Source organism: Leishmania major, chromosome 36 (genome assembly GCF_000002725.2).
Source record: "Leishmania major strain Friedlin complete genome, chromosome 36".
Classification (NCBI taxonomy): domain Eukaryota; phylum Euglenozoa; class Kinetoplastea; order Trypanosomatida; family Trypanosomatidae; genus Leishmania; species Leishmania major.
This window is the reverse complement of record NC_007287.2, coordinates 91,984-105,797: the sequence shown is the minus strand read 5'-3', so window position 1 is coordinate 105,797 and position 13,814 is coordinate 91,984. Positions and strand designations below refer to the sequence as shown.

Here is a 13,814-nt window from a genome sequence, read left to right as displayed (position 1 = left end):
GTGTCTCTGTGATCCATGTACGGCTACGGTTGCGACTAAGCGATACGTGACGAAAAAAAGACCCCGATGAGGATCGAGGTAGAGGCGCATCGGCTCCTTATCCTGTCCCTCAAAGGCGGAATAGGCGATCCGTGAAAAAGCCACCCTGTTGCCGCGTTGCACCCTGATGCGCTTCAGCCGTCGGCGTGCACACGATGCGTCGACAGGTGAGGGGGGGGCCAATGCACCGTACTCGTTTGAGGTGGAGGGAGCTTCATCGCTTCCAATCTTTTCTGTCCTGACTCGCCTGCCTGTACTTCCCTAATGGCTTTCAGCCGCCTTTTTTTTGTATGACCGGACCCCCGGGGTGTGCCGCTGGAAGGCCGCAGCCGCACACGCACACACTCGCGACAAAGCTCGAGAGGCGCGTGCCGTCCAGCACCCCAACGGCGTGTTTTCTCCCCCTCACCCTCGGGCTCACTAATCCAAGCGTGTGCGCACTTCAACGAGTCGCCATCCCCGGCAGATCCTCATGGGGCAAGTCGGCGGTACTGCGACGAGCGGCCGTGGCCTCACGGCGCTGCAGGTAGCCGCGGCGTTAAGGGTGACGGCAGCAGCGCGGCTGAAGCAGGCCGAAGCTGCCGTGTCGTCCTCGCAGGCGATGCATAGTGCTCACTGCAGCATAGCTGAGCAATCCAAAGCGATCAAGCCAGAGGACTGCAGTGCGGTGCAGCGGCTCACCGTGCCATCCACGGACCACAAGGGGAAGCACGTGGAGGTGCGCGTCACCGAGTATGCCCCGGACGTGTTCTCCTTTCTTCGCCAGCTGAAGGGCGTGACAGATCCACAGTTCGCAGACGAGTGGTCGTTGCCGGAGAATCGCCTAAAGATGGAGATGGGTGAGGGCCGCTCTCAGGCGCTCTTCCTCAAATCAAAGACCATGCTGCTCATGTGTAAGACAATCTCAGTGGAGGAGGTCCATGCTTTGCTTCATGTGCTGCGTGCCTACACGCTACACATCACCGCCCATCCCAGCAGTCTCCTCATGCGCTTTTACATGCTTCTGAAGGTGTCGGTACGGAGCGAAGAGGGGTACATCTTGTGCTTCAACGACGTCTTCGGCACCGCCTCCGTGCTGCACGAAAAGTGGGACATCAAGGGCCGCGTCCCGAAGAATGGGAAGCACCTCCACTACCCACACCTCATCGGCAGCGGCTACGAGCCTGATCCGCATGCCACGAAACCCCCCCCAAAACGCCACGTCCTTGCCAACCCAGCAATCGATGCGTCTCAGCAGCACCCCGGCAGGGAGAGCGCGGTCGTGGTGAGGGGAACCAAGGACGCGCAAGGACTGCCCACGCTGCACGACAAGGACCTCACGCGACTGTTTTGGGTGCCACGCACTGCACGTAAGCGACTTGTGGAGGAGCTGCTGCGCGACTATGACTTTCTCAAAAATGCGGGCATGATGGACTACTCGCTGCTCATCGGCGTCGCCTACCAGGATGACAAGACCCGGCCGTCAGACAAGCATTGCGGTATTGAGAGCACGAATGTGACATCCTCTTCCGCCGTCGCGCCTGCATCGACGTCGGCCGAGGCGAGGCCCGCCTCTCTTGCACAAGACAGTCACCCGTCCGGCACGAGGACGATGCTAACGACGGTTCCAGAGTTTGCCAACGGCGTGCGCAGCTTTGACGGCCAGGAGATGTACTACATCGGCGTAATCGACGTTCTCACCACGTACACGTTGAAGAAAAAGAGTGCCAACTTCTTCAAGTCGCTTTTGTGGAAGCAGAAAACGCTCTCCACCATCCCGCCCGACCGCTACGCGCAACGCATCGCATCGTTCACCGAGCTGATCTTCCCGGATGTAAAGGAGGAGGCGAACGGCGGGTAATCATCGCTGCTTTCTTCATCGGGAGATGGGGCAACGTGTGGCCGAGCGCCGTCATGGAGGGGGAGCTGCTGCGTGTGCAATGTGCCGGTGCCCTAAGCCGTCCTCCCTCTTCCCACGCCAACACTGGGGCCGTTTGTTATTGATCTGCTGCATGTGATGTGTGCTCATTCTTGCGTGCTGGTGTCCATGTGCCACACTGTCTTCACTCCGCAGCAGCCTTTCGGTTTTTTTTTCAGTTGCCTCTTCGCCGTCTCTCTCTTTGTGCCATTCGCATGCGTGGTGGAGTCTGAAGTGCTTTCCGTCAAGATCGACCCAGCCTCTCCTTTCCATCCGCCCTTTCTTCGAAACTAAAAGCCCGCGAGCCTTATGTGCCACCCACACCAGCTTCGTCGATCTCCCACCCCCTCTCTTGCTCTCGTAGTTTTCTACAGCAAGGGGTGCTGCGGCTGCCTCACATGGGCCGATTGCTCGAATTCTCATGGGAGTCGAACACCACTTCTCGATGTGTGCTCGCCACACAAGCGATGCAATGCTCTTATGCACCACTTTCATTGGCGATGAGACAGTGCTTGATCGGCCGATTCTCTGTATGCCCGCTCGCTTCCCTCCCTCCCTCCTCGCCACCGACGAATTCGCCGACGACCGACACCGCCACCCTTTCACTTCTCTCTCTCTCTTGCGCGCGCTCCCTTTTGAAAGGGTACTCGGTTTCATTTTTTATCTCTCTCGATCTTTCTATTGGTGCTCTACACGTGGTCTTGGCGCGCCGACTGTGTGCTGAGCCTTTTAGGTGACGTGTTTCCCTCTCCGTGCCTCTCGTGGCTCTATCGCGGTGCTTTTCTGGTCATCCAAAGCTGAACGCGAAATAGGCACTCCACACGGTCCGGCACCGAAGATACGTCGCCGCCACATACGCGTTGCACACACACGGCGCCGCAGTTATACTCGCTGCTCTTATCTTTTCGTTGATTGGCACACCAGTCTTACTTTTCCCATCGCCTTTTTTCTCTTGTCGCACCCCCGATTGCGCTCGAACAATGACGGCTGAGCAGAACATTCTTTTGGACCCCAGCATCCGGGACTGGGTGCTACTGCCTTTGATTGTGATTGTCCTATTCATGGGTGTGCTGCGCCACTACGTCACTATCCTCATGAATTCCCCCTCCAAGCCAAACATGGCCCGCATCTGCAATGTGAACATTCAAAACTACGGCCGCATACTGCTCAGCAGCGGCGCTGCGCTGTCACCCGAGCCCTTCAAGCACCGGGCGGAGCGCATGCTGAACGGCATGTTGAAGAAGGAGGTGGATCCTGTCAACCCGATGGAGATGATGAACGACCCGAATGTCATGATGGGTTTGCTAAAGAACCAGTTTATGATGATGGTGCCGAACATTGGTATGATGATGCTGGTCTCTTACTTCTTCTCCGGCTTCGTGGTCGCCAAGTTCCCGTTTCCATTGTCGCATCGCTTTCGTGAGATGATGCAGCGCGGGCTCGAGATAGACGTGCTCAACTGCAACTACGTCACCTCCCTCAGCCTCTACTTTCTCATCATGTCCGGCAACCAGGGTCTGCTCCAGCTGCTGCTCGGCGAGGATGTCGAGTCGGAAAACCATAGTGCGATGATGATGCAGCAGATGCCGCAAGCGTCGGCGCAACCAGTGGACTTCGCCAAGGTGTTCAAGCAGATCTCTGATGAGTTGGCGTTTGCGAAGGATCATCACCGATGGGGCTACGAAAACGCGCCGGACGTCCTTCTGAAGAAGTGGCGTTCGCAGAAGCGTGCGAAGGGAACGGCGGCGAAACGCAGATAAGTGATGGAGCAGGTGTGGTGACAAGAGTGGGCCAGAGCACTTTTATTTATGAGCTCACACGGCCTCCCTCATCATCTCTTCTGTGCTTGCCTCCTTTAAGCGGCAGTTGGGGGAGAGTCCTGAACGAAGCGGGATCGGAAAGAGGCGTGTGCGTGTGTGTCTGTCCGTGATGATGCGAGGAATGGGGGAGTTGGCATTTTCGTTTTTGTTGACTGTGTGTGTATGTGTATGTGTATGTGTGTGTGCGCGCGCTGTGCTTTCACCTCTGGTGCGTGCCGAAACGGTCGTTAACCGCTTTCCCTACCTCCTCTCACCATCTCTGTTCGTGTGCAAGGGAATCTGGAGGGATGATGGTGGTGCTTTCTTTTTTTTTTCGGGAGGGGGAGGGAGAGCGATATGCCGAGGCAGGACGTGAGGGTGTGGACGTTTGCTGTGATTCTCGGCCTACCTGCTCGTACCTGGCGACAGTGACACACAGACACACGCACACACGCGCACACACCCATACCACCTGTATTGTTGGCGCTGTTTCTCACCCTCCATGTTTGCCCCCTGTTTCTTGTGTCGTTGTCGTTCTTCTCTTTGTGTAACGAAAAAGCAAGAGACGAGTAACGCGCCGACGCCTGACTCGCATGGGCTCTCCGGCGCAACAACAACCAACGTATTATGTCTAGCAAGGAGAGTCCCTTGAACACGCTGCGCAACAGCGGGTGTGCGGTGCTACAACGCTGCATACAACCCAGCCCGGGTATGTGATCGTATACGCATCATCGCCAACGTGTTATCTCAGCGCTGGTGTGGACGTTGATGGATGCAACTTGAAGGCGACTCTCTACTGGCTGATGCAGCGCCTGCGAACTACACGTGGCATCCACTCAACTGTGCGTGTCTGCTGCCTCGAATGCCTATCCTCGTTCTCTTTCTTTCCTCATCCCTTTCTTCGCTTGCTACTCACCGCCTCAGGGGGCTTTATGAACTGCTGGTGACGTGGTGCCAAACAGTTTTCTGAGTAAACGGGCTTGAGGCGCCTCTCCGCTGCTCCCGACAAGAACAACCAATACCTGTACCCAGCCGCTACTTAGAGTCCTGCGCGCATCGCGGCACACCCGCCGTTCTGCCCGTGCGCATCTTTTTTTAAGTTGTGCTCTCATTGCCCTTCGTTGCGTTGCTGTTCGCCCTCGCTTTCTCGCCCCTTTTTCGTTGCTGCTTACCTAGGTCATCATATCTGTCCACTCCCTTCTCCCATTAAGCTGCTTATTATCCACCAATGCAGAAGCCGCGCACTGTCTCGGCGACGCCGCTTCCGCAGGTGGCGGCGGTACCGCGTCCTCGGATGTCGGGGGCCGCAGCGGCAGCACCACATGATCGGAGTTACCACGTGGCCGTCACCGCGAGTAGCCGGCAGCGACGAGTTTCGCTCAACGCACCAAGGCATGTGCCCAAGTACATCTTTACCGAACCCGCTTCTGTCCCGTGGTCTCGCTCTCTGCGCGGCGCTCACGACATCTGTGCAACTGTTTCGCATAGCCGACAGCGCAAGCTGAGCAAGACGAGTGAAGGTTCCGTTTTACAGGCACGCCCTCGAACTTTCTCTGCCGCGGACTCCGAGAAGGTGCTCGCCACTCGAGGTGTTCCATTCGCGGCGGATAAGCTCGGCACGGGGAAAGACGAGGCTTTGTTGCAGCTCAACGACGGCTTCGATGGCGGCTTGTCGACCTCTACGCTCACCACCTGCTCTCCGAAAGGGTCGCGGCATCGGCCGAGCCAGCCGGGCCGCATGCTGAAGCTGCAACTGGACGCCACTGCCATCGAGGATGAGCTGAAGTTGTCGGCCAACTCGAAGTCGGCGAACACTGTGAGCTCCAAGACCCCGCGGCCGGACAAGTTCGCGGCATACCACACCCTGCGGCTTCTCTTCGTCCCCATCTGGAAGCGCTACCGCTTTCACAAGCAGATGGTGTGGGCGACGGCGATCGTGGCCAAACACGTGCTTCTCAAGGTCCACTGGCGGCGGCAGCGTCGCAGCGAACGAGCCACTGACACCTTTCTTCACGTGCTACGCATCCCGCGCACGAAGCTGCGCTGCGCTGCTCATCTCCTAGAAGGGCAAGTGGTGCGCATCCAGCGTGCCTTCCGGCGCCACCGCGCCCGTGTGCAGGCCGTGGTAGAGCTCAACTACCGCAAGGTGCGTCGTGATGTGGAGGAGGCGTACTGGGAAGCCGTCGTGACACAGCATGAGGCTGAGCTTGCCGTGCAGCAACGACCCTTTAGTCCTGTGCCAAAGGCGGTACGAGAGGTGTTCGGGGCAAGGGCAGAGGCACGGGCACGCTTTGGTTCGATTCAGCGCCGCACAAGTCTTCTCAGCTCTGCTGGAAACTCGTCGTATGACACTGCAGTTCCCAGCAACGAGCTGGACGTCTACAACTTTCACATGATCGGCCGACTGCCCGGGTCACTGCTCCGCTTCGAGATGACCTCCGCTGTGTTTGCGCAACTTCGGCGGTCCGCTGCGCGAGCGCACTTGATGGACGACTTCTCCGAGACGCGGGCTCGACGCGCAGGGATGGGGGGGTTCATGGAGCATGGCGATATCGCACCCACAAATACGGCGTTTGTGCGCAGCAGAGGAAAGTGTCGTGCGCAGCTGCCGTGCTTCTTGCCGGAGAGCGTCTACGCTGCCATCCTGAATAACACATGTTACCTGACGAGTCTGATGCGCGACGACCGGAAGCTGCGGGCCCACCTGCGCCAACGTGAACATCACTTAGAATCGTATTGAGCAGTGCAACGTTTTTTTTTTGCGCGTGTGCCTCGAGACTGCTCCCCCCCCAATCAGCCTACCTCTTCCACTCGCCTGGTGTGTGATGCAACAGAGGCCCCACCTTTAAGTGCCTCCGCGTCGTGCTGCGTTTGCCGCTCGTGCATCGGGAGCGTTTCTTTGGTCGTGACGCGGCGTTTCTTGCACTTATGTGGGGGAGTGCGGAGGCGAGCCCCTTCTCGCTGTGCTTGTGGATGTTGTAGCCTGTCTTTTCGGTTATCCTTTGCTCCTCAGCGGTTTGGTGCGCGGTGCGCGAGCTCTGCCGTTCGCGTCGTGGGGGAGGGCATTCGTGTGTGGGAAGGAGTATTCCAGCATCATTTTGATTTGTCGAATGGCGAGGCAAGCGTGCCTGAGTGCGGGAGCGAGTGCGAAAAATGTGCGGCGGTGGGTGTTGATAGGCCAACGCCCCTGTCCTTGGTTTTGGGTGCTTCGCTTTGCTTTTGTTTCATGTCATCTCATCTTTTCACCACTATGTAAACTACCAACCACGTCGGTGTAGAGAGTGGCGACTCACGGCGGTGTTGCGGCACCCACCTCCCAGTAATCCAACACCTCGACGACGGGCGTACAGTTGCGTAAGTGAAAAGGCATCTGTGACTCGATATCTCTCTCTCTTTGCGCGCGCCTGTGCCTGTGGCGATGCGCGTGTGCCGTCGTGCATGTCTATGTGCGTCTTTTATTCCTTGCGCCCCTGGTGCGTTCTTCCCTCTCCTCTGCCCATTTTTTTTTGTTTCGCCTTTTCTTTTCCGTGTCATGTCTGCGCCCCTGCTCCCTCTCACTTTTTTTTGGTGTAGCACACTTTTTGTTGCGGTGGTCCCTCTTGTTTTTCTTGGTTGGGGTGTGTCTGGGCCCTTTCTCGGCCATGCATGTGAGAGACTCTGTTCAGGCTGCTCCGCTCCCCCACCCTTACGCGGTGGAACTTCCGCATGCGCTACCTGGTTACCGCGAGCCCCACGCTCGCGCAAACAGGTACCTACCTGCAAATACCTCAGTGGGCCCTGCTTCACCACGTTGTTCCAATATATACATGTATACATACACTGCTCCTCTCCCTTTGTTGGTGAGAGCGCCCGTCGTGATGCCGCCGCTCTCTTCTTCCGTGCACCGCTGTCGTGTGAGTGAAGTGGCACCGAACAAGAAGGAAACCAACGAAAACGTTTCTGCCGTTTTCTTTGCTGTTCTTTTCACGCGGTGTCTTCGCACGCACACACACACACACACACACACACACACACGCACGCACACACAGACGCGGACGCGCACGCTTTTCTCTGGTGGAAAATACAAGAAGGAACAAGAGCAAGTGCACATAGACGCAGCAGCCGTATCGCGCCACGCTTGTGCAGTTTCGGAGCACGAAAAGAAGTGAAAGCCCTTTTTTGTTGTTTTCTCGTTTTCTGTCTGTTGTTGGCTTCTGTGCCAAGAGCCAACCGTGCGGGACTCGCTTTTCGTCTCCTCTTTCTCCCTTTCTGTTATGCGACCTCTCGTTGCCTTGTTTTCGTTTTTTTTTTACTGTGTGTAATCTTGACAGGCGGTGAGATCATCGTTACACGCGCAAATAGAAACGAAGCGAAGCGCGGAAGAGGAATGAGGAGGACACACGCCGATGCACCGCTTGTGTGGCTCAGGCGCGCGTTAGAGCCGTCGCGCCAGCAATCGGTCCGTCTCTGAAAGCACCATCAGGCCCGAGCCACCGCCTTTTGTTCGCCGTAGCCGGGATCCTTTAGTATGGTCAGTGCCCTTGCATTGCCCTGTGCGTGGTGCTCGTGTTGTGTTATGCTATGAAAGCCTTTGGCATCACGTTCAATTTTTCTGTCTCTCTCACCCGTCTTTGGTCGTGTCCGTTCCTGCTCGATGACGTCACAGCTCGCACTTTTGCCGTAGTTCCCAGAACTCCAGCTTACCCCGCGAAGAAGACGAGACTAGCACATTTCACGGGTGTCTTTGCTGTCCCATCTCTGCACACGCGCACAGCTTGGTATCCAAACGCACACATACTTAGTCCAAGCATGCACCTTCGAGTGTACATGGTCGACGGTAAGCGTGTCTACACGCTAAAGAAGGTGGATCCGGAGGGCAAGCCGACTCTGAGCGCCCACCCCGCCCGCTTCAGCCCAGATGACAAGCTCAGTCGCCACCGCGTCACCATCAAGCGCCGTTTCAAGGTGCTGCCGTCGGAGCGTCGCCTGCAGCCGCTGTAGATGAGAAGGGGTGGAACCCGCCGATGTGAGGCGTTGTCTCTCCGCCTCGCAGGTCGCTGGCATGCGAGAACGTGCGCGTGCGGCAGCGCTGTATTTTGTCTTTTCGTTCGCACCCTTTTTGGTGCCGGTGTGAGCGTGTGTGTGTGTGTGTGTGCCTGTGTGCTTCGCATGTTTGTGGGAAGTGTGTTTGTCTCCGTCTCTGCGTGTGTGGCCTTTTCGCTAAGTTCTGTTAACAACGTAATCTGCGACGTGGTGTAGGGCGTAAGGGAATGAGGGGCATTTGAAAACAAAACAAAACACACAAAAGAGTGAGGGGCGGGAGGTCACGTTCTCGCCTTTGACACGCGTGCCGCATTTTTGTTAGCCTTTGAGAGCTTGTGCGCACTGCCCTGTCTGCGCGTTCGGATCGAACAGAATACAGCTCGAGTTTACCCCGCGGGGAGAGGAGGGGGGGGGGCGGGGGCTGCTGAAGATGCCTCAGCACCTGTGTCGATCTTGCAGTCTATGCCGCTTCAAAAGACGACAATACTGACCCTGTCCTTCCGTATCCCGACCTCCGCACTGCCTCCCCTTCGCGCATGCTTCCTTTTCTGCTTCTCCCCTCATTGCCAGCGGGTACGGGAAGCACCCAGCACGGCTCCCGACAGCCGCCCTCCCCTCCCTCTGCCCTTGCTTTGCATCGCCTGCCTCTCGTTTGTCTTTCGATTACAGCTGCAATCACCACATCGAGGATGCTAAACACGCTCTCGGACTCTCGCATCGCCCCTCCCTGCTCTGCTTCTACCCCTTCAACCACGCAGCGACACACCAACCACTCGAGGTCATACAGGAGCACTACCCTCCCCTCCTCTTGAGCGGTGGCCTTCAACACGTCCCTTGTCGTCGCACTCACACTTCCATACACATACGCCTGGTCACGCGCAGGCCCAGAGATAGAGATAGACCTTTTTAGCGCACGAGAGCTCTTTGACACACCTGCCCATACACTCATGCGTTCATAGACATCACTCGGCCCGAGTACCTCTCTTGTGTTTTTTGTCTTTTTCCATCTGCACCGTTCGTCTGCTCAAGGCGCGTCTTCACACTGTTGTGGTTTTCTTCTTTTGGTTTCGCGTGCCCACAAAAGGAGTTTCATCGCCGTGTAGCGCTGGCTTGGACGAGCTTCAGGCGCCCGCAGCGCCTTCCGTGAAGCTGTGACTTCAACGATTCACACACCACACATATACTCTCACACGCACTAACGTGCGGCCGCAGCTCACTCAAAAAGTGACTGCCTATCATGCTCCACGCATGGCGCTTCGTTCCTCTTGCACGTAGTACGTCCGCCCTTGGCAGTGGGCTGCTCCGGCCCAGTCGCGTTCTCCGGCAGAAGCGACTCGCCTATTCCCCTTTCAGGCCACCGCCGACATGGAACGCGCTGCAGAAGGTGGAGGTGGGACATCGCCAGACGGACACGGGCGAGCCTACACTCGATGGCACGCTGGACCTGGTCGGGTACCAGCTCTCTCGCGACGGTCTGCTGCCTCAGACGAACATCTTAGGCCGCACGCTGCCGGTTCCCGATACCAGTGGCATCTCTGCGGCGACTCGTCGTAAGCTGGAGCGAGAGAGAGATGTGGCGGTGGCGCACATGAAGAGGCACGGCGTGCGGCTGAGGCGCAGCATCAAGGAAACAGCCGTGACGATCGGATGCGATGAGGCGGGCAGAGGCCCACTTGCCGGCCCTGTCGTCGGCGCCGCCGTCTCGCGCATTCCCGTCTCCAGCTTCAACAACGAATTTGACCAGCTGTACGAGGCACCCGAGCAGTTTCAGATCTTCGACAGTAAGTCCGTTTCGGAGCGGCAGCGCGACCTCGTGTTTGCCATGATCACCGGACACGTCGATTTCTTCGACATTGCCAGTTGCAAGAAGTTTGTCGTGCACCACTGCGCCGGTGATGAGGCGACATCGTTGACGCTGAGCAGTAAGAAGCTCGACTCCCACGTGAAGCTATCGAAGCTGCCCTTCAAGAAGCTGCTCTCCATGCAAACACCGTATCTGATCACCTATCACGGGTACAACAGCGCAGGCAACTACGTGTACTTCTGGTCCATCGGCATTGCCAACCACACCTACATTGATGAGTACAACATCTACAACGCCTCCATGAACACGATGCACCGCTCCGCTCAGTCGATTTGGCACATGCTGAGCGACGCGCGCTTCTCGCACGAGGCGGCGCCGCGGCCGCGCTCATCCAGCATCGCGCAGTACCTGTTCAGCCGCTTCTGCACCGCCGCCAACCACGACAACGAGAAGCGCTATCAGGTGCCGCATCACCTGGAGCTCCTGAAAGGGGCCACCGAGTACTTCGACTTTGAACCAATACAGCCTCCGCTAGTTCTCATCGACGGCCATGCCGTGCCGGGCCCGAGCTACGACTACTTCACCAGCGTTCGTATTGGTGGCGATGTGCAGCCCATCATCGAGGGCGACAAGCGCAGCCTCTCCATCGCCGCTGCGTCGTGTCTTGCCAAGGTCACCCGTGACGAGCTCATGAACTACATCGACGCCCTCTACCCGGGCTACGGCTTTCGGGACAACAAAGGATATCCGGTCGAGCAGCACATGAAGTACGTGGCCAAGAACGGACTGTGTCCGATACACCGCAAAACATATCGCCCATGCCGCACGGTGCTGGAGAAGGGGCTGCAGAGGAAGTGAGGTGCGGAGTGGAAAGCGGGTAGGCAGGGCGTTGTTGAGGACGACCCAGGGCACAGGCTGTCTCTCGGCATCTCGGCTTACCTCACTGGTAGCGCGGGTGCTGGCAGGGTAGTGGGAAAGACAAGAGCAGGTTCGATGCTCTGTGGAGGCACGGCATCCGCGCCAATACGGCCCGCGGTTCCTCACCGGTGTCGCTCTCTCTCTTTCTCTCCTTCTTTACCCTTGCCGCTGTGTGTTTAGCGGTGAGCTGCCTCTGGCGAAGGAGGTGTGCGAGAGGACAATGGAGTCGACTCGCTCCTCGCCTTTTTGTTTGCCGGTATCCATTGCATAGGCTGGATGTATGCGCGCGTGTGCGGATGGCCGCTATGCTGAGCTGAGTGCGTGTGCGTGCACCGCCATCACGCCCGTCCACCCGCGCACACGGAATACATGAAGCATATGTATAAAGAGGACCGGCTTACAGAGTTCACAGAAGGCATGCCTGAGCTTGTGCAGATCGCTTGTTGTCGGCATAAAAATAAAGACATATCTTTTACGCGTAGGGGGTGCACTCAACAGGCGCTCAAGGAGGCGGCGAAGGGCAGGATGAAGCCGTTTCCGCAATCCATTCTCCTCCTGTGCTGGTGGACCACTGTTGCCTACGCTGCCTAACCTTCACAGGTGTAGGCCGGCCCTCGTTATCCATATGCATGCGTATTTTTGCGCGCATGCACTTGCGCCTCCCGCTCTTACCCCTTACTCAAATAATGCTGCTGCTGGTCCGCACACGGTGTCTTGGCTTACGTGATGGCTGCAGGTCAACTTGGTCTTGGTGGTACGGCTGCTGCAAATCAAAACTTTCTTTCCACTCCAACAGCTCACACCTCTGTCTCCGCGTAGAAGGATCTCCAACGGAGCGCGCGTTGCCGTCATTCGTCTCGGCGCACATCGCGTCGCCGGGCGCGTACCAGTGAGGCGCCGTTTGGTACCACAGGTATATAATGAGCGAGATGCCTCACGACTGGTCATGTAGGCTGCCGCGCCAATAAGGAAGGATATGCTGCTTGCAGCCTACGACGGCTCGTAACACAGCTGTGTTGCATCTCTTGAGGATGTCGATGGCTGCTTGGGGATCTGGAGGCCTGGTAGGCGGTCATCAAGCAACGCATCACCGACGACCAACCGTGCTTTGAGCGGTTCACTCAGGGCACCTGAGGGCAGGAAAAGATGCCGTGTAGGACGCACCCCGCTCGAGTCACAAGCGGCAGGCGGCTGTGCCGTCGAAAATGACAGATCTCCTGCGCTCACGTTGCGCAGCTGGTGGCGGACGCAACTCGGAAGCACACGCCGCAGCAGGAAGACAAGACAGTGCCTGCGGAGGAGACCTATTCGTTGCGCCTGTGGGCGGATAATCCGCCCGCTCTGGCATCTCGTAAGTCTACTCTGTATCCTGCCGGGATGCACATGCGACGACGGATTGCCTTCGCGTCGGGCCGTTGCAGCCAAGACTTTCAGCCTCGTGCCACATCCGCCTCACTTCACTTGTGCACCAGCGGCAGTGCGCTTCACAACTTGTTCGGTCTGTGAATGGAGGGCAGACGCTGTAGAGGCGGTTTGGAGCGGCTACTGCGCTGCCGTGGCGGAGGCTCTCCAGGTGTACCCTGAGGCAGTGCACCACGTCGATGGAGTCGGTAACACGCTGCTTCACATCGCCTGTAAGGTGAAACTGCTCTTTGGTGGTGGTGCGCTGCCTGCTGTGCCTTGGTGAACTTCTCGACAACCACAACGGTCGTGGCGTTGCACCGTCCCATCTTACCTGCTTGCACGTGCAGGACATCCTCCACGCCAGCAACCACGCGCTGCAATCCTCTGACCTGCGGGTTGATCGCGAGTCCGCGTTTGGCGAGACAGCGGCGCACCTTCTCGCTTTTCACGACGCGTTTCGGACAAATTTGGCGAACGTGGAGCGGACTGTGGTGCGAGCCTGCAGCAGAGGCCGCTGGCCAGCTGGCCGCTGGCAAACACCACTGGAAGTGGCGGATGAGTGTGCTGGCTGTGGGGAGCTGTCGGTGCGGAACTTACTTTCGCGCTGTCGCGCCGGCAGGAGCCGCCCTCGATGCAACGGGTTTCCGTCGCTCATGCTTCGTTGTATGTGTGTTTGGGTGCAATCGCGCCCGATCAAGGTATCAGCCGTCGATCAGCTGCCAGCACTCGCACACTCACACACGCACACACACACACACACACACACACACTTCTCCAGCTTTCTCTGCTGCCTATGCAAGAAAGAGCAGCAATATCCGAAAAGAGGATGCTGCTGCGTTGACGACCTCACAGCAATCCCTCTTTCCCAACACCTCAGTTGTGCATAGTTGCGGGATTGCTCTTGATGCTCGAGAGAAACGACAGCGAAGAA

At 57.7% G+C, this 13,814-nt stretch overlaps 5 protein-coding genes and 1 pseudogene across 5 annotated transcripts, besides 1 other annotated feature; all 6 read left to right on the top strand.

The window, feature by feature from the left end:
• Positions 1 to 511: 511 nt before the first annotated feature.
• Positions 512 to 1,879, top strand: LMJF_36_0370 (phosphatidylinositol-4-phosphate 5-kinase-like protein; the record flags this gene model as incomplete). The annotated part of the gene is made up of 1 exon (XM_001686555.1): positions 512 to 1,879. One exon carries the CDS (start codon positions 512 to 514, stop codon positions 1,877 to 1,879), a length of 1,368 nt encoding a protein of 455 aa, XP_001686607.1.
• Positions 1,880 to 2,916: 1,037 nt separating this feature from the next.
• Positions 2,917 to 3,696, top strand: LMJF_36_0360 (conserved hypothetical protein; the record flags this gene model as incomplete). The annotated part of the gene is made up of 1 exon (XM_001686554.1): positions 2,917 to 3,696. One exon carries the CDS (start codon positions 2,917 to 2,919, stop codon positions 3,694 to 3,696), a length of 780 nt encoding a protein of 259 aa, XP_001686606.1.
• A 1,267-nt stretch (positions 3,697 to 4,963) lies between these two features.
• On the top strand, positions 4,964 to 6,475 carry LMJF_36_0350 (conserved hypothetical protein; the record flags this gene model as incomplete). Its single annotated transcript, XM_001686553.1, has 1 exon — positions 4,964 to 6,475. The coding sequence occupies one exon, from the start codon at positions 4,964 to 4,966 to the stop codon at positions 6,473 to 6,475; it is 1,512 nt and encodes a 503-aa protein (XP_001686605.1).
• Positions 6,476 to 8,523: 2,048 nt separating this feature from the next.
• LMJF_36_0340 (putative nuclear protein family a (nop10p)) lies at positions 8,524 to 8,715 on the top strand (the record flags this gene model as incomplete). The annotated part of the gene is made up of 1 exon (XM_001686552.1): positions 8,524 to 8,715. The coding sequence occupies one exon, from the start codon at positions 8,524 to 8,526 to the stop codon at positions 8,713 to 8,715; it is 192 nt and encodes a 63-aa protein (XP_001686604.1).
• Positions 8,716 to 9,994: 1,279 nt separating this feature from the next.
• On the top strand, positions 9,995 to 11,419 carry RNHii (putative ribonuclease HII; the record flags this gene model as incomplete). Its single annotated transcript, XM_001686551.1, has 1 exon — positions 9,995 to 11,419. One exon carries the CDS (start codon positions 9,995 to 9,997, stop codon positions 11,417 to 11,419), a length of 1,425 nt encoding a protein of 474 aa, XP_001686603.1.
• A 1,066-nt stretch (positions 11,420 to 12,485) lies between these two features.
• Positions 12,486 to 13,767, top strand: LMJF_36_0325 (annotated as a pseudogene).
• Positions 12,486 to 13,767: a sequence feature.
• Positions 13,768 to 13,814: the final 47 nt, after the last annotated feature.